A 21,622-nucleotide genomic window follows, 5' to 3' on the forward strand; every position below is an offset into this window, starting at 1 on the left:
GGTCATTTATATTCCTGATTGAATGGTTAGCACTCTGTTCTGAAAGAGAACCATGCAACTGTATTCACATTTAGATGTTATAAGCAGTAGTCTGAGTAGTAGATATATATCTGGCTACAAGATCTCTCATTTGCGATAGTTTTTGTCTAAAAAATTCAAAATATATTTCAGTTACTTGAGTTCTGCGGTTAACTGGAATTCTTTCTTCTATACTTACATACACAAAAAAATTTTAGCCAATAACATTATCAAATTCTGAGATCCAAAGCTTTAATTTAACAAACAGGAATAAAGCAGAACTATGCTAATATTCATACTGAAATGTACACATTACTTCCCCACTCTTCTGTCTTGCTACTTTACAGCAGACTGCTGCTCATTTTTACCTCAAATACATTATGAAAATGTGAGACATACAGATGTAACTGTTGAAGACTAAGTGCATGTCTAAAGTTATTTACATCTGCTTTAAGAATTATTCTGTGAAGAACAATTGCAACTACATTCTCATACATCATGTATATTACATTTTAATTATATAGATATATACGTATGTAATGAGGAAAAAAAAATTAAAAAGGGAAAAAAGCAACAAAAATTGCATAAAATAGTTTATTAAAAATAATTACCAGCTTTCTACAATATGTGGATATTACACATGTTTAGCTGAATTGAGGTAGTACACATTTCAAGTGCACATTGAGTATAAAACTCCAATGTTGCAAGTTATACAACAAAAACAACACGTAGATATATATAAAAAATTAAGAAACACAAAAGCATACAAAAAGCAAAATTAATATAAATTACAAATTAAAACCGGATAGCAGGCAATGGATAACATACAATTTTCACGCGGGTTTGAAAACAGGCAAGCTTGCGCTAATTATCCTGGTTTAAAAAAGTTTTCTTTTCCTATAATGCTTTGTATGGTATATCTACTATATCTGATGCTTTCAGAAGAAAAAACAAGAGTAAAGCATAATTGTAGTTTCCTTTAGGTAAACTACAGAATTAATTGACGCATTGAGGATATTTTATATATTTTTTTAGTTAATATATGATTTATTTAAGTGCTTTTTCTTTTTATTCTTAATATCAAAATCTTTATAGCAAAACAATTTTAATAAATTCTTTGCTTGAAAAATTTATTCTAATGAAAATTTCACTATGCTTCAGATATATTTTGCAAAACAGAAAACACATGACAATATATATATATAATATGTACAATACAAATCTTTTTAAAATAACTGAAAATTACCAAAATTAAGAATCTCAGAATTATTAATGCTTTTTTAGACCTAAACATGATTTTAGCTCTGAAAAAGAATGCTGCATATGCCATATTTCTGCATCCTTATTTTTTTTTGCGGGAGGTGAGTAATAACAGCCAGAAAACATGAAATTAAATATTCCAGAAACATCTCTTTCTAAATTCAATATGAGAGCTTCTCCTAGACTGATATGGGTAATTATATTTTTATAATGACTTGATATCTCAGTTAAAAAAATATTTCAAAAACAGAATTAAAATGTTCAGTTGATACCTCGGTTAAAAGCATGATAACCAAGTTTAAAAAAAGACAGGTAAAAATTATTTGGTTCTGATTACGATTTAATCTGCCAAGATGCTGAAAATTATGATGTATGAATTCATGGCACGGGACTGAGACACTTCTGATTCAGATAGGTACCAGCAAAGAATTGTTAACAATTTTTATTTTTAGAATGCTTCATCAAGCAAAATTTCAACTTGTTTGGAACATGGAAATTAAATTTCTTTTTAAGATCACAACTTTTTCTGTTAATTAATAGACTTTTTAAGAATAAATAGATATATCTTTGAAAGATTCTGAATTTTTAACAACATGAATTTAGTGAATAACGCCTTTATTCTTAGTTTGTTCAGTAATTTTCAGGCATCCTTATTTCCATATTATTAGGCTCAACACAGTAAATATATGAAACTACACAGTCTAATATAATATTACATAAATGAAGAAAATAACCAAATTTATAATTAAAAACATATTTAAAGTCTAAATTAAAAGACAAAAAATACTATGACCAAAAAAACACAATGACCAGCTTTTAACAACATGTGAATGTTACATGTTTTAGCTGTAATGAGGTAGAATGGATCCAAGAGCACACCGAGCAAGACACTCAGTGCTGCAAAGTTGTACAACAAAAACAATACAAAAACATATATGTATATTCTAATTACGAAACACAAAAGCATACGAAAAGCAAAATTAACATAAAATACAAATTAAAACCGGATAGCAGACACTGGATAACATTCATATTTTCACGCGGGTTTGAAAAAACAGCCAAGTTTCTTAACAAAATTATTCTGGTCTAAATTAATTTTACCTTTCTACAATACTTTATATAATGCATCTACCATACCTAAAGCCTACAGATGAAAATTAAAGACCAGATGTTAAGCATAATCTTAGTTTCCTTTTTTCAGATTAATTTCAAAATTTACTATATAATACAATCAGAATATTTTGTATACCTTTAAATATACAGAAGTATTAGAGATTTTGTCAAATATTTTTAATTCCCATGAAGGTGTTTCTAAACTGCCTTAGGCTTTAAGTTTTATATCGAAAGCTTCTGAAATAAAACTACAATAACCTTAAACTATTTTTTCATTACTATTATAAAAATTAATCTAAAATACTTCCCATATCAATTGCTATATAACATATAGATTATTATTCATATTCAATCAGGATTCTTGCAGTGAAAGGTTTTTTGTCAAAACATTGATGAAATATATTTATTCACTTTGAGATTAATTACACTCATGATTATTATACCTTTTACTTCAGAACATTTATTCAATTTCAATTTTGAAATCAAATTTGAGATAACCAACTATATTTTAAATTATCAACAAAAACAAAAATAAATTTATTATGTTGAAATATGGCTTTCATATACCATTATCATTCCAATATCTGCGACAAAGCTTAGGCAGATGAAGTTTAGTTATATGTTACAGCATATACTTCTCTTCTGTTTATAATCCAAAGCTTTAAAAAGCAACAAGTTTATGCTACTTGAAACAGCTAAGTGTTAGAAAACGCTTATGATCCAACAAAACTATTGAATATGTACCAGTTAGCCAACATTTTTTATGAAATATAAACAATATATATATATATATAGAATACTTATTTTGTATTGAAAGTCAAAAATCTGCCTTTTAAAAAAAGGGAAACCAAGATTAGTGGCATTGTAAAATTAAAAATGAAATAACTAAACTTTTTTTAAACAATATCCAACATATATTCAACACCGGTGGTGTGGAAGCTCAGGGAGATCAAAGTTGTTTTATCTACAAATTTAAGAACTTCATCAACATATTTTCATTAAAAAATACATAAAAACTATCCATTACCCTTTGAAAAGACACTGCTGTATCAAATTGCTTTTTATAAAAATCTCTGAAAGATATTATCAAATACTGGTGCATAAAAAAAAACATTAAAATATAAATAATAATAATGAAAAAAGCCAGCTCCAAATACAAAAACAGTGCATAAAAGAATTTTCATATGAAAAAAGCCAATTCCAAATAAAAAGTTCTACATCATAAACAATAAGATAAAATTATCTTCACTTTTATACAATGTACTTTGGGGGAAAAACTAAATACAACTTACTTTCCTTGCACTACACTAAAATATGCGATGATATAATCCTGAAATGCATTACAATTGAGCAAAGCAGAAGCCTTTCCTTTTCTCTGGCAAGATTACATTAGCCAGAATTAATGCAGCAATGCAGAACATGAGATTATAAAGCTTAAATTTACCATTAGATCTTTGATATATCAAAATTACAATGAATTTTTTAGAACAATTTTTGAAAGGCACATATATAGATCATTGATGAACTAGCAATTATAAAATAATACTTTTAAAATTCACTTGATATTTTATAGCTTATTGAAAATATGGAGATAAAATACTTGCTTACATTAATAGTACATGTTAATGACATTACTGGAAATAAAATTAAAAAACTTCAAATTTATGATTCTTTATGTATGTAAATATTAGAAGAAAAGAATGAGAACTTTACAAAACAGCCCCAGCCAAAACTATTTTCATACGGAACACAAGACATTTACACTACATACACATTAATAATAATAAAACTATGCATAATTTTACACACAAGAAACACAAATTCAGTTGAATTTGTTAAAACACAACAGAAAAGATGAAAATGACATTGGCACTTCATCATAAGGAACATTAAACATTAACCTTTCAATGATTTTCCTTTTCCAGGATTTCCTTCCTATTACACTGAGATATTTAATAGCAAGCATGTAAATAAAATTTAATTAATATTTTTAATGAGAAACTCTTTTGTGAGAACATTTTTTAACATGAACATATGAAATGTTACTTTTAAACATTTTTTAAAAGAAGAAATAAGAAAAAATTTACAAAGAATTTGATTCAGCAAGCTAATCTCTTTAATTTTATTCAGGTTTCATACATAATTAAAAAAGGGTAAACAGAAATATGTATCCTAAAAATTTTCACAACTATATAAAAATCAAAATTTTCCCAAACTATAATTTAAGGTCAGAACACTTTCCTTAATAAGCAATTTATTATAATACAAAGAATAAAAGAATTTTGGGGGGGGGGAAAGTGTTTAAATTTTTTGGAAGATTCAAAAATTATTTCAATCCAGAATCCATTTAAATATTTAAGTTAAAAAAATAAGAAGTAAATATAATTCTTAACTTCTGAAATTCAATGCATTTTAAAAGTAAATTTCTGCATCCAAATTACTTAGCAATCTCTTCTTTTCAATGTTTGATTGATTGCTAAAATTAAAGTTCTACTTGAATACAATTTCAAATCCTTTGAAAGTAAAGTGGGTAATCCATGTAATAAAAAGTTGTGAAAAATGTTTTTACGGGCATCTAGCAAAACTACAATTTTTAAACTGCTTGAGGAAGAAAAAACTTCAATATAAAAATATCATTTTTATAACCATAAATTTTAACCTGAACCATAATTATCGAGATTATATTATTAGAATTTGAATAAAAATTCAGGTCAGCATTTATCAATTAATGAGGAGTAATTTTTTACTGCAGAAGATAATAGAGAAAAATATTTGTGCAATATTTTGGCAGAATTTTGTTTCGTCCTATATAGAAAGGAATATGATAATCAACTATAAAATCAACGAGTTTTACATAAAAACTGCCAATTTAACCTTTCTTTTTGCCTAATTATAATATACTGAGAAAGATTATACAAATAAAATAAATAAAATATCTCTTTAATGGTAGGTTATACAGCCATGCTTTAATATAAAAAATGAATGAAATAAAGTAGATTTTTAGGCTATGACAATTTTTGTTAAGTGGCTTCTTTCAGTAAAATTATCATCATGTTAAAATCATGTTAGTGCTGTTAAAAAAAAAAAAAAAAAAAAAAACTACTACAGTTTTTATTTTACCTTATAGAGCCATGCTTTTAAATAAAAAATTAATAAAAGAAAATAGATTTTCAGATAATAATAATTTTTGTTAAATGGCATCATTCAGTAAAATTATCATCATATTAAAATTTTTATATCAGTGCTCTTTGAAAAAAGTTAAGTTACTACAAAAGTTAAGTTTTATTTTACCTTATCTCTTTGGGGGGGGGAGGGAATCTAGTTCATAATATTCAAAATTAGCCCCGATAGCATCTACTTTACAATATTCAAAATTAGCCCCAACAGAATCTAGTTCATGATATTCAAAAATTGCCCGGATAAAACTATTAGCATTATATGATTCAAATTACTGTTATGCATCTGAAAAGTCATGTTTTTAGCGGGTTGTATAAAATTTTACTTTGTCAGATATAAAATATTTTGAATACAACATTTTGACAAACAGAAATTTGAATCTATGGTTATGTTTAAATGTTTATCTGATATTTTTTGGCTTGCCTGACTACTTGCACATAAAAATAAATTCTCACACAGATTTTTATGGGTCTACAAAAAATTTTTGAGTTTTGTGTATTTTCATTATGTGCCTTATATAAAAAAAAATTAATATATCTACATATAAACTACACATGAGCAAAACCTGTTATCTGAAAGCATACCTTATTTCAGTCATTTTTTTTAAACCAAAAACATGAGCATATGGTAAATCATTCAAGACATGCAATCTTTTAAATTCTCTGCACTCGAATATTTTACTCTATAGAAAATCACAGAAGAAAGAAACATTAACACTGGCTTGATATATTTTCTCTTAGACAAATAAACATGGGCCCACAATCAATTTAATTTCACAGAAACAATTAACACCCCCATCTAGTTAATTAATCCCCTCTCCACACCAGTAAAAGCTAACTATTCAAAATAGAAAATAATTTGTTTGCTCCTAATATTTCATGGTCAAAGCAAACCTCATGTACTGAAGAACTGTGAACGAGTTTGATCCAAGTTCCACCCTATTCTTTTGATTCTTCATCAGCTAATTTTTTTCAGTTCATGAAAAATTAAGGTTCCCATACCTAAAATTGCTATACAGATAACATCTTGTCAGCTGGAAAAACTGATAATGTTTTCATAAGTAACTTATGGAAAGGGAGGAAGTAGCAGGGACTCACTCCCTAAAAAAATAACATCAATGTTTGCTAGCATGTGAAGTAGTGAATATGCTTACACAGGAAGGAAAAATTAAATAGGAATCAAAACTATTTCAATGAAATTAAACACATTTTTTAATCTTCTCTATTTCACTCAATTTTCATTAATAACTTATGTTAATCTAATATACTCTTGTTCTAAAAAATTACATTAACATTATTAAGTTATCAAAACTTTTCATTTCATATATTACAAATGAGTAATAGGAAGGAATAAAACACACACAAATAGAAAATTATTCTTATACATACCAAAAACCATCTGGTGCTCACAGTTCAACAGAGCACAGTAACTAATCAAGGAACTGTACCATATAGCATGCACCACATTAAAAAAAAGGTCCTTTTGTTTAAACATATAACCTTGACCCGTTTTAATTAAAAAAAAAAACAGAAATTTTAAATTAAGATCAAATTTATAGTAATAAATTACGTACGAGACAATTAAGAAAAGTACTGAGACACAAAACTTTAAAAAATAAACTACTTATTTATGTAGTTTTTATGAAACTGCCTGGAATGTTTCAAATGTGGAATAAAATATTAAAATGAACAGGTAGAAGCAAAATTTTTTCCTACAATAATATAAAGAAGCAGACAAATACAAATCAAACTATAATACTTGTAGGGAAAAAAAGCCATTTTACTAGAGGTACAAAGTTTCACACATATGTGAGGAAGTTACATGGTCCCATTCAGTGAACAAGGAATAAATAATTTATCAACGATGAAAAATACATAGGAAATAGATTGTAAAACTGTTAGGACACTTGAATGTAAATCTCTAAAAAAAGTTAGTTATCTCCCCATTTCCAGGGGGGAGGAAGAACGGAGAAAGAGAGAAGAAAGAAAAGTTCTACCAAAAAGATATAGTTTTTGTGTATCCAAGATACACAAAACATCATAAACCAAAATAAATAAGAAATGATAAAATGTTTTCCTGATGTATTTAAATAAGAAATTCCATTTTCACTTAGCTGCATGAAAGACATGTGATCTAGAGGATAACGAACACAACTGGGAAGGACAGAAGCATAGAATACAGCTCAAAAAGGCATATAAAAGACATCAGGTGGTAACAATTAAAAATAAAAAATCTTTTAACAGCAGAAAACATTTTAAGCCCAGCCTACAAAGTTTAATAGAGAGATCGTGGTTTAAAATACAAAGTGAATGTTTAAAAAAATCAATAGATAGTAAAGTACAAAAACAATATAAATAAATGAATGATAAATAATCATATACACATGCCAAACTCGCTAATTAAACAAGAATATTACTAATGGGCATTTTAGCATTTCTAATTTTAGAGGAACAGAAACTCCTAATTTATATAAAGATGCTGCTTAGTATTTGTTAACAAATTAATATATTTACAAGCAGAAGGATGAGTAAAGGAATTAAATATTTCTAAATGTGCTCATTACGAAACGACTTCTTAAATGCACACTTGTAATACACAATATATCTGGGTATAACACCTGAAAGGCACAGTTGTAGTTTTAATTTTGTCCCGACACAAAGTGCAGCTGTATTAACTATACAAAAATATATATTTATGCAAAATTAAAATACATAACACAACAGACATTATATAAACCGGTATTGTATGAATAGCATACCTGTATATAATACTAAAAATCAATAGAAACAAAAACCAGAGACAGACCGACTAGTAAAACTAATTGCAACACAACATACATTTAATTTTTATTTTAAAGCTCCATATCTGGCTATTTAAAATAAAGATCTTCAATTCTTGTGTAAAATAAGTCTTTATCTTTCCTTTTAATAACAGTAGATTTATTTCAAGTAACACATGGGAAAGTTCATTATAAGGCAATCTCCACCAACAGAATACATAGCCGGTCTATCTCATACTCAAGTTCCCCGTGCATAATACAAGATACAAAGCTATACTAGCTGCTGCATATCAAAGTTCTATGCTACACAAGACATCAGTCACTTTTTACTCTGTCTTATACAAATCAACATCTAAAACAAATCATCTTTTCTAACAGCATCAAACAGTCCTTAAGGCATCATTAAGGAATTTAAGGCCACTTCAGGTTTTTAACTCATCACTCATTGTCAGAAAACAATCACTTGAACCATAAAGTATCTTCAACAAAACTTTCTCAATCTCTTACCTTGGTCACTATTTGACAGTTTATTCCAGCAGCCAGCAAAATTTTTATTTTATTATATATCTAATATTAAAAAGGATCACAACAGGGATTAATTTATCACACTTTTCATTTATATATGCATTAAAGTATTTTTTTATCCAGCTAATTTAATAATTTCTATATTAAGTGAACAAAATACACATACAAAATACAATAAAAAGTTGAACACAGCGAGTTATGGTATAAAATGCATTATTACACAACAAACTTCTACATTAACTTGCCAAATTATGAAGGAAGATCAGTTATATAAGAACCTTTTTAATCAGGTACAGGAAGATTCTCTCAGTTTTGTAAAGTTGAATCTTATTAATCAGGTACAAGTATTAAGTAGATACACAAGAGCAAACCTAGAATATTGATGAAGGCTGAATTTTTTTTTTTTTTTTTTTTTTTAAAGTGACAGTATTAAATTTTTTTTTTTTTAATTTGCAAAATTAGTTTAATGCTAAAAAAGTTTGATTTTTATATATAAAAATAATTCCTCAATTTATATTTCTTAAATATCAGATTGCAGTTTATAACTTCATAAATTAAAAAAATTTTACTTAAATGCATATGCAGGTGAAAATTTATTAAATTTGAAGAATATTATTATTGCCCTTACTATATACCTGTGTATCTGCCACTAGTCATATCACGTTTTTCTTGAGTACTATATTACATTAATTAGTATGGCAAAGATCCTTCATATTCTGACACAATTACAATATTTCAGAATGTACATTCGTACCAAAATGAGCTAGTTATGAATACTGTAACAGCTACAATATAAGATGCAAAAAATCTATTAGATTTTTAAACGACTCTTATTTGTAGCAGAAATGCTTTTCCTAATTCAGCATTTATCACAGCAGTTAAATAACTATATGGCAGTGCTTGTAGCAAAATCAAATAACAATCACAAACAAAAATATAGTACCTGAGGATGTAAGACACATAATAATAAAAATTAAAATAAACAGAACAAACTCTTTGTATATAAAAGGGGGGAGGGAAGTTAAAATTACAGACATAAAACATTACTCATATGCATATATGTTTAACAGGCAAGGTATTAAAGATTTGAATGGATATATTCAAAATACATTACCTCCAATGCATTTTAAAGAAAGACAACAAGAACAGAGTTGACTGAATTACTAGTTTAAAGAAAGGAAACAAGTGTCAAAAACTGAAAAATGGTCTGTATATTTGTAAGTATTTTTTAGCAATCTACATCATTTAAAATGAAAACACAAATCAAACAATATTTGTGAGAATTTTATTAAGTCTAGCATTAGTACGCTAAATGAAGCTTTAAAATTAACATGCTATTATGATGTCCCAACATTTATTCATCTGTAATTTAAAAATTTTGAGTATGATATGACTGTGATCTGTTAATTTTTAACATATATGTCAAAGTATTATATGCAGTAATTACTTCAATTTTTGTTTTTTAAAAAATATCTATTTAAAAATCTTTAAAGTGCTTTTCTCCAAAAAAGGCAGGTTTTGGATTTGGTTCTTTTTTCTTAGTGGTGGTTTAGTAACAAACTTTAGTGTGATAATTCAATACTTGTTTGAAATATTACTTTAATAATTTATGGTCTCACCCCCTGCAATTATTCATGAAGTGTGAAGTATGATTAACTCAGCACATAGCAAATTATATTCACTTTTAAATACATGTTTTCCAACACATAAGAATATTTTGTAGAATAATGTAAATGTTTACTTAATTCAATAAACTCAACTTGCTGTCTTACTTAGCAACATTAATCAGTAGTATCTACTAATAAATGCTGAGGAGATGTTGGCATGGTTGAAGAAAGTAATTCATGTAAAAGTAAATAAAATACTATATATATATATATATATATATATAATTGTAATAATCGCACTAAAATTATTTGATACTATTAAAGAACTGCTATGAGTACATCAAATTTGTATAACCACAATAAAAATCCAGTTTATAGGTATTCTTCCTTGTTCTTCATGAAATAAAAATTAGCTATATATATGAACAATTCATTCAGACAATAATTTGATCAAACATAACAAGGGAACATATAGCTATGAAAATTTTTAAACATCTTACTATTTAATTATTCATATATAATTAAGTTAATTACTAATAATAAACCTTTATGATCAGACTTAAAAAGTCTTTCACTAACAGAGATCTAGTTAAACTTTGGTTTAGTTCCTTGAGATGTACTACATATTAAAATTATAAATAAGGATATGTATTGTATTCACATATAAATAAACTTACAATGAGCACCATTTTATCAGATCTTGAAACATGTAAAAATTTACACAGAAAAATTTTCAGAGATCACATCTACAACAATTTAAATGTGTAAATTTTTCCTAGAACTAAACAAATGAATAATATTCAAATCACTGCCTACGAAATTATTGAAATGCTTGATTGAAATGTGGCAAAGGTGGATTATTGACATCAAGTGTCAAAGAAGTAGGAAAAGATGGTGCCATTGACATAGGAGGCAAAAGATCTGACAATATATTACCCGTAGTAGGCATATTAAGATAATGATGTGGCATTATGGGAGACACACCTGGATATGATGGAGACATTGGAAGATACTGAGATACTGGTAAAAGAGAAGACTCTGGATACCTTCCTAAATTCTGACCATTTTCATTAGGCAAAGAATTTAAATTATAATTGGTCTGCACTAAATTAGAAGGTGGGGGAACACTATATGATGCATCTGGTTTTACTGGTGGTTCCATGGCTGAACCATCCATCATCGGTGAAACTGGGGTAGAAGATATCACAAGTCCAGATATATCAGGAAGTGAAGATGATGATACGATAAGTGAACCACTTTTGTGATTTTCGACAGATGGTAACGGATGAGGTGGCTCATACTTACGCACTGGTTCATTATTGGAAGGAGGGCTATTGTTTACAATATGACTCTTTTTCGTATGACGGACGAGATGATCTTTACGGCCAAACCGCTGTGGGCAGAACTGACAAACAAAATCACGCTTACCAGTGTGAACTACAAGATGACGCTTCACATCCTTTTTTGTAAAAAAAGATCTATCGCAGCGATCGCAAGGAAATCTTCTCTCACTTGGACCTCGCAGAGTCCTTGAACCAGTATGAACTTTAAGATGATGCATAATTCCGTCACGATCTTCTAACATTTTCCCACACAGTTTGCATACTAAATCGCCTGCTTCGGCTGCATGAAGAGCTAAGTGCTTTCGATATGAGAGCAAAGAACAATATGTTTTCTGACATAATTCACAAGAATGTAATATTTTATTTGGGTTATGGACTTGTAAATGATTCTTCAAGTGATCTTTTCTGTGGAAACGACGACCACAACTCGTACATTGGAAACGTCGCTCCCCTGAGTGAATGAGTATATGCCTAACTAGCTTAAACCTTGAGGAAAAAGTCCTAGGGCACCCTGGCTGCACACACGAGAATGCTTTAGGAACTTCAGGTTTCTCTTCGTCCTCTTCGTGTTTTTGTAGCTGGCCTCTGCGTGACCTTCGCCGTTGTCCTATCACCTCAAAATTCTCAAATCCGAAAGGAGTCTGATGATGATTGGCATTACCATCTCTGGATTGCCCTTCGCCATCGGAATCTCGCATTCCTATCCTGCTCATCCGAGCTTCTCTCTTTGCCAGCCACAACTTCTTGCAATAGACTTAACCCATTCACTCAGGGGTTCCAGTTGCTAGACTGGAGCAACGAGCTTTTGAATTTTACATGCCTAAAGGAAAAATATTCACAATCAAAAACAATAAAAACTATAACATAAATAAAAAAAGCCTAAATCTAATATTAACACTGAAGCTCTTTATATTAAATATTTGCATACAGTAAATATTTCTCGCCTTTCTTGACAAATAAAAAAATGGTATAATGGCAGCACCTGTTATAATTAAATAACGAATGCTAGAAGTTGATCAACATTACGAATATTGCTTTTAATAAGATTTGCCTACTGACTGACTGTTTTTCTTGGCTGTGAGCGATTGCATGAAATTAAAGAGGGACACTTGAAATGCCTTTATTTCATCATTCATACTCTTAAGAAAACTTCGTGATTCATTTTACTGACATCCAAAAGGAGCATTCATTGCAAAAAAGAATGATAATTTCAGCATACCTGGGACAATAACAACACCTTGTGGTGAAGGTGCTATGCTATTAATTTTCTGGAGAGAATTTAGCATTCTATACTGAATGTTTATATTAACTCTTGAAATTATCTTCCCTCGTCTGTACTTACTTTAAAATACTTGAGCTTTTTTTTCGGGGGGGGGGGATTCAAACTTATACTGAAATTTCTTCCTGTGACATGTTGTGTCCGTAACACCATCCAGTAGTTGACTGATGACTGTGTCTTCACAATGAAAAACTTCTATTATATCATTTTCATTTATCTCCACATTTCTTCACAAATTCCACTCATTGAAAACTATTGCCATTTATTTGTGATATTTGAAGACCTTCAAATTTGCTGCTATAGTCATTAAAACTCAGCTTGCATCCGTTATACATTACTGGTGTTGTATCGTGAGATTGGAAACTACAAACATGTTGTTCCACTAAATTTTGTTTAGGTTGATCAAGGGCCAAGCATTAGACATTTTATTACCTAGTGCAGTCACTGTGGATCCTAAATTCTGCTGCCAAGTACCTCTAAGTTCTCAAAACTCAGAGCTGTAATGCCTCCCCTAAATGCTAAAGATTTTGCCATCCCTTTATTTTGTTGTTCAGTGCTGCTCTAAATTCTACTGCCACCCACTGCTGCTGGTAGGGTTCCCACCTCTCCCGGAATTGAGTCGTGAAAATTAAAATCTCCTGGAAGGAATTTAAAATAAATATTACTCTCCCAGAATATCAAGTTTCTCGAAAATAACGACACAATGCGGACGGACGAAATGGTTGAGAGCATCAAAATCACACGACCGCGCACAGCAGCCAAAGAACGTCTATGTCAATACATATTCTTTGCAGCAGCGATCTAACAGTAAGTGGCGAGTAAGCGCCTTATGGGATGAATAGTGATTTCATGCCGCCGTATCAAGTGCACGCACCCTCATTTTCCCTCACCCTCTCATTTTCAATCCATTCTTTCATTTAGTCTGCAATTAGCTAGCTAACCACAAACAAGTACGTATTTTGAAATTATTTAAATGCTTTCATAATAATGTCTAGTGAAAAAAACGATTCTGATTCTACAAGTGAACAAGTGCCACAAAGACAAAATATTCAATGTCGTTTCAAGACAAATGGTTAACTCAATTTGATTGGCTTATGAAGAGAGACAACTTTAATGGAGAATGTAAAAGTATGTAGGAAAATGGTTAATATTAAGTACGAGGATGTTAGAGCTTTAACTGGATATTCCCAAATTTAGTCGTTTTGACCTCATCGTCACTGTCATGCAAGACTGCCCAGATACTTCTTCAAATGCAAGAACAGGTTGTTGTCAATCCATACTGGATCAGGACTATACAAGGGTGATCCATGTGGTTCCCATTGAAATGATGTAATGAGATCTTGAGTAATGACAGAAGGTAACCCAATTCGTTCATCATCATGAATATTTGAGATCGTACTTCACAGTCAGCAGGATTCTCAATCAATGAGGATATTTTAAATACTCAAAAATAAATATTAGCACGGTCATAAGTTTTTGTAAATGTGCCTTTGCATGTAATTTTGAATAAAAGTAAGTAATTTTTTAAAAAATTCTTAAAGAAAGTAAATTATTCTTTAATTTTTTTAATTCAGAATACTTTACACATAAATTTAAAAACAAAAAAAAAAAAAAAAAAAAAAAAAAAAAAAAGAAATTGAATCTAAACAGATGGAATAAAATTACAAATATCATGTGATATGGCAGAAAAATTTTGAGTTTTTGAATGTAACCGACACTATATAAATTCTATCAAATACGACTCTGAATGGTGGAGAGCAGTGCCCCGCTGATGTTTATTTCTCCGTGTAGCACTGCCTCACAGCTCAGGTATAGCATCCAGTTTCGGGGTCTCTAAAATTATAACTGTGAAATGTTCATACCCAGCATTTCTTAATTCATCTTTTTTACATCCTTTCCAGCAGTCTGAAAATATAATGTTGCCATCTGCTTTGCTTTTCCTGGCATAAAACCCCAAATACCCTTTGTTCTGAAAGAACACGTCCTAAGTTTTTTTTCGGTACTATTCGATTTTGAGGGCCGTAAAAAAATTGCAGCGAAAATGTGTGCGCAAAAGCGGCAAATCTAGCAAACGCGCCCATTTAACAGCGTGCCAAATCTAGCGTATGCGCTGATTTCAGATTGCGTAAGTTTATATAGTTCTATATTTCTTAAGACGCCATTGACATACTAGTTTAATTTTTAAATCTTTTTTTGATATCTTATGGATATAACAATTTCGAAATTGCCCATGACGAAAAGTCGGCAATAGAATTTTGGGTAAAGTACAGAATCACCCACTGCTTGATGCGTTTTTAAGAATTGCACATACTCAGTATCCATGTGCACATCGACCTATTTTCACTTAAAAAAAAATTCTAGAATTGCACAAAAATGGCACTGCGCACACCCTTGACTTTATCTATGTACACATCGACCTATTTTCACTTAAAAAGTAAAAGAAAATTAACAAAAATTCAATTGTTTTTACCCTTGTAAAAAGCGGCAAACAAATAAGTGAGCGATTCTGCGTTTTACCGAGAATATTTTCAAAGAAAAAGAATCATTCATTATAGAAAATTACGTTTGAACAACCAACGAGATGAAATTATGCTTTAGCGATAAGTCGGTAGCGAAATAGCGATGCGGGCATCCATTCAGTTATGTTTAGCAATTTTTATATAAATTATAATAATGATCTGAAATAGTTATTTACTCTCATGCTTCCATTCAGTCGTGTTTAGCCTTTTTCACATAAATTATAATAATAAAAAAGTACTATATGAAATTAACCTTTCGTCTAAATTAAAACATCAATCTTAGATAATTATTTACTATTATACTTCCTTTCTTGACGCAATTATTAGGGTTGCCACAATTATTTTTGGCAGCATTGGCATCAACAATAGTTTGGCGATTTTTTACGGCCCTCGAAACCAAAAAGTACCTTTTTTTCTTTTGTAAAAAGACTTTAAAGTAGCTATTACAATCTAATGTCATGTTATGATAGATTTCTAACTGAAGTTAGCGAAATAGTCAATGTTAATTCTTGATACTACAGATAGATAAAACGAATGCCACTGAGGAAAGGAAGAAGCAAGTCATCAAACCACGTTTTGGTTCTTAACCCTTCATCTTTCCACAGCAAGAACATACATAGCAACACTATATAGGAGCTTTGTTTGAGTGAAAAGTTAACTACATCGGATGATTCTGAGAACATAGCAATAGACTTCATCGGAGATTCTGAAGTCTATTGCTATGAATTCGTGCTTTATCCTGAGAGAATTTCATGACAGCCTTTTGATTAGGTAATTCATCATACTAAAAAAATTATGAAATATGGCAAAAAAAATATGAGTAACAATATTTTAAATTCTTGAACCACAATATTTGGCATGTTGTAACATTGTTTTCTTCTCATTTTTAACTGATGCCACTCTTAACGGAATAATGCCCATGTTTCTTCTCTTCCTCCCTTGCTTTCATTTGTATCAATTTACATGACTCAGCAATGCCACAGTTTCTTCGTTCTGCCAAGTACTTCATCACTATCAGTTTCTAGAAATTTTTTGCTTTCGACCCCCAAAATGCTCTCCACTTTAAAGAAGACTTTCTCAGTGAATCTTTTTGTTTTCTCCAGTCTTAAATCAAAATTCGTTCAATGTGAAACTACCTACTGACACCATTAACTTCAATGAATTGTATACTAGTATGTTCATAGTACACATGTCAAAAGAAACTTCTAACTATGAATGTTCAATCCTAAATAAAGTTAACCATAAATAAGAAGGAGAATGTGCAGATGGCTCAGTGAAATAATAGAATGAATGCCAATTTGGTGTTTGCTTTTGTTGTGACTAGCTGGTTTTTGTATTAGGTTGGCTAGAGCTCAACAATTACAAAGGAAAGTTTTGATGTGGCTTTCTCAGGTAGTTTGTGAGTGTTTGTTAACAAGATGAAAACAATCACTACATGGATGAATCCATTTTTAAAATCTAGAGGAGTTTGTTTTTGAATGCAGTGAAAAAAGGAAGAATCGCACAAATATTAAAAAAAAATTCATATACTCCGGTGCTAAAGCTCCGAGGAAATACTTAAGGTATAAGTCCCGATTTTTACAACTCTTTTTTTTTACCAAAAAACAGTAGTGCGAGAATAAAATTTAAATGCATATATTTAAGTAGTGTATTGCAAACTAAGAATACAGGCACATAAAACGGGGATTGCTCATCCAGTATTTACCTTAGAAAAGTTGTGGTGGGGGAAGTTCTATTTCTTATTTCAGTATTTCTCCCCCCCCCCAAAAAAAAATACACAGAACTTTTGCTCATAGCTGAAGGTTCACACTTTTACCTTCAGACAGCATTGCAGTTTTTAATTTGATATTGGAATGAACTGGAAGTTGATCTGTCAGTACTATCCTTATCTTCAGGGCAGATGTTTTTATTTTATTCGGCTTATAATTCCTTACTAAATGTAGTATTTTATCTCGATGTGTCTTTGATATGATTTAAATCAAATTCCTCGTCATTATAAATATCACAAATACACATCAAATAGTTTTCTGGTTGAAATTTTCTAATTTCGACTTTCGTAATGTATGATTTACGCATGCGCACGTTGAAAGAAATGTTTAATAAAGTAAACAAATAAATATTAAGCTTTTTTTTTTTTGTAAATTTTGATACACTTTATATCATAATTGCTCTTTATTTCATAAATTACGGTTTCATATTTTTAATTTTATAATTTCTGCATGCCATCTTACCAGATTTAAACTGATGATCTACAATCCGGAAAAATCGATAATCCGGAATCGCCGAAGTCCCGATGAGTCCGGATTAAAGACTTTTGACTGTATAAACAATAATAAACATTTTTATGTTTAAAACAAAAACAAACTCTGCTCCTGCATCCAGCTTATCATTAAACAATTCTTCAACCAGGAGAAAATGGGTAATAAGAAGAATTAGCTGCAGTAGAAGGTACTTCTACATACCATAATATTTGCCAGAATAATAGCTTTAGGTCTATGGATTGCATGTCCAAATTGTTTCAAGTGACAGTTGAGCTTAAATTTACATTTGTGTGAACCAAGGCCAAAGTAATAATACTAAATATTTTCATGTTTTATGCTTTAAGAGCTTTGCAGGATGATTTGTAAAAATGTTCATTTGTTTCAATCCTAACTGATGCATTCAATCACAAGGAAATAAAACTTTTCCCAACACTTATTAGATTTACAGAACGACGTTATGCAATTGCAGTAAAAAATTTAGAATTTAAATCCTTACCTGGTGAAACATCCAATATTGTTAGCAACTATTTAATTACTTGTCTTAAAGAAAAAAGTTTTTGGTCTTTGTGCCAATAATACAAAGGCAATACAAATTTTATCTTAGCAGGTGCTGACAGACATGGAGAAAATACTGTTTTTGTTAAAAATGTAACAAAACCTTAACCAGAATCAGATGTGCAGCACATATTATCCATAACACTGTAAGAACATCAGCTGATGTTTTTGCCAGTTGATATAGAAAAGATTATTTCTAAAATATACTTTAACTCTTATACTATACTAGAGAAGAAACATTGAAAATTTTCTGCAACTTCATAGAAATCAATTTTTCAACAAACAAAACAGTTAGCATTTCTTCGTGCCATTGAAAGGGTACTTCAAATGTTTTTAGCACTTGGGCTTATTTTCAATCTCAAAAAAGTGTCTCATGCTTATTTTAAAATTCTCTGAAAATCTAGTCGAGAAGTTCAGCTATATTTTACTAACACCCAGGCTTCAATATTTCATAAAGTTATTACAACAACTGAAAACTGCAAACTAACTGCACCTTTATTTGATGTAACTGCTTCAACGGATGCTCTGAAAACTTCAACGCTGAGGAAGATAGACCATAACTTTATTCTAATAAATGCCAAAAATCTCTAGAAATGTGTCATCCTATGAAGTTACTGAATTCCAAGAAGCTACTGTTTCATTTTATCAGACTGCTCTTACTTATGAGAAAATAAGCAACAAAAAAAATATATATATCAGAAAATGACATGTTTAATAAATAAGCAATAGAACAAAATTACAATAGAAGTCTTTACACACAGTTTATTCTTTAGAATGATTTGCTTACTAATTAAGAAAGCCTACAATGTTACTTTAAAAGAATAAATTTTGGAATATTTAAATTACATGAATTTATGTTTATAAACTCCTGAAATGCAGCAAATTATAAGGATTTACATTCATCAAAACAGAAGGCAATGCAGAATGCAAGAATGACAAATCAAGAAAGTTATCTACAGTAAAATAATCAATATACAACTTCAACCATACATTTTTGTTAAAGACTGAAAACATGTCATCATGTGCTTTTAATTCGGATAAGATATATTTTGTTAACTTTTCGTTCATTAAAATCTATATAACATTTAAATTTCGTACAGAATTTTATTCAAAGTCGACATTTTTTCTTATAATTTGTTTCGTATTAAACTAAATCTGCGTTGTGCATTTCGTTAAACAATGCTGGTGATTTTTTTAAACAAAATTATTTGGTTATCATTATCAGTAATATTAGTTTTTTTTTTTTTTTTTCAGGATTAGTTGCTGAGGGCTAATTTTGAAATGTGTATGCAGTGTATCATTTATGATAGATTCCGTTTACTAATTATTGACAAAGTGTTGTGTACTAACTCTCTTATATTTAAATTGAATTTAGTGTTCTATGTTTAGATTGTATTTGTCATATTTTTACTCAAGATTCATTTTAAATAATTTCATATCAGATTTCAGTTATGATGTTATATCTGCCATGCAGGAGGAATCATTTTACCAAATTTTATTAAAAATATATTTTAAACTAAATTTAAAAGAAAAATGTTTTTCTCGACAAGAAAAGTTAAAAATAAAATAATCTATACAGTATTTATTTCATAAAAGATTACAGTAACACAAATAACACAAAACAGGCAATGTTTTCATACAGAAATAAACGGAAAACAAGGCTATAAATATAAACCAAAAACTAAAAAATATTTTTTAGTAATATAAAATACGGTTAAATATCAGGGTAAGATTATACACACGATTTTTAAGTACATCATAACTGAAATCTGATATGAAATTATTTAAAATGAATCTTGAGTAAAAATATGACAAATACAATCTAAACATACAACACTAAATTCAATTTAAATATAAGACATTTAGTACACAACACTTTGTCAATAATTAGTAAACGGAATCTATCATAAATGATACACCGCATGCACATTTCAAAATTAGTCCTCAGCAACTAATCCTAAAAAAAAAAAAAAAAAAAAAAAAAAAAAAAAAAACTAATATTACTGATAATGATAACCAAATAATTTTGTTTAAAAAAATCACTAGCATTGTTTAACGAAATGCACAACGCAGATTTAGTTTAATACGAAACAAATTATAAGAAAAAATGTCGACGTTGAATAAAATTCTGTACGAAATTTAAATGTTATATAGATTTTAATGAACGAAAAGTTAACAAAATATATTAATATAAAACATATAATAAAAGTTATAAACACCTCCCCCAAGTCAGCCAACTCCCATGTTAATTTCTATAATACATTACATCCACCCCAGAATTACCATGGCAAATCCGTACCAAATCACGCAGTGGGAAAAGATTGGCAACAAACGAAGATGAACACGGTATACGAATACTGAATATGCCACTTAGCTACACAATATAAATAATGAAGATTATCCACAAAACATAACAGAATTGATAAGTTTAACAACTACTTTTCTGAATTTCAAATTGAACATAATTTAAAATCATTATAAGAGCAATTACTACCTCCGCTCTTTCCGCCACATCCTCCAGCGTCAGCCATGCCATATGATGATGTACCCACACAGCATGTTAAAAAATTCGGAAAGGAAATTCAGAGCTCAAATTCTTTTCAAGAATGCGTTATTAATTTTATATATCACTATAAATGAAAAAATAAAGCATTAATTACTCATTAAGAAGCATATTTTCGAAAACTGTTAATTACAAAATTTCACAAACCATCTTAACGGCAAAAGATGGCGCTACTACCCTTAGACAACAAGAACACGTCTGACAACATAAATGAATTATAGAAAGTATATTAACATATATAGATGGTCTAAGAACGTTATCAAATCTACCGCCAGATGGCAACGTAAGACTTTCAAACGTTAGCAAAACAGATGAGTAAACGAATTCATCTATCAAAACATTTAGAAAGAAGGATTTCTGTATTTATAGTTTATAAACTCAGATAGTAAATGGTAATTAGAATCTAAAAGTGGATAGTTCATTCCCACAAATAGTATATAACCTATGAAACTATCCTCATTAAAATATCATATACAACTAGTAGATTTTTGACTAATAAGCATAATACTAAGGTGATAAGAAATAAAATGTAAAATATGTGAAATATTTTGTATACGACAAATTAAAATAGACAGTATTTCATAAAAGTGATACTAATAGATAAGTTTACGATCCCCAAAATT

General features: G+C 29.4%; 1 protein-coding gene across 1 annotated transcript; it reads right to left on the reverse strand.

Moving 5' to 3' along the window:
- Positions 1–598: 598 nt before the first annotated feature.
- On the reverse strand, positions 599–21,165 carry LOC118180288 (uncharacterized). The gene is made up of 2 exons (XM_035349396.2): positions 20,931–21,165; positions 599–12,642 (listed from the first exon to the last, which is right to left on the reverse strand). The coding sequence occupies exon 2, from the start codon at positions 12,533–12,535 to the stop codon at positions 11,300–11,302; it is 1,236 nt and encodes a 411-aa protein (XP_035205287.1). The 5' UTR covers positions 12,536–12,642; positions 20,931–21,165; the 3' UTR covers positions 599–11,299.
- Positions 21,166–21,622: the final 457 nt, after the last annotated feature.

Source organism: Stegodyphus dumicola, chromosome 1 (assembly GCF_044657685.1).
Source record: "Stegodyphus dumicola isolate Sdum_Otavi_A_Nest chromosome 1, ASM4465768v1".
NCBI classification, from domain to species: Eukaryota; Metazoa; Arthropoda; class Arachnida; order Araneae; family Eresidae; genus Stegodyphus; species Stegodyphus dumicola.

Excerpts from the sequence above, each read along its gene's own strand:
- LOC118180288 (XM_035349396.2), bottom strand. The coding sequence starts at position 12,535 with ATGAGCAGGATAGGAATGCGAGATTCCGATGGCGAAGGGCAATCCAGA.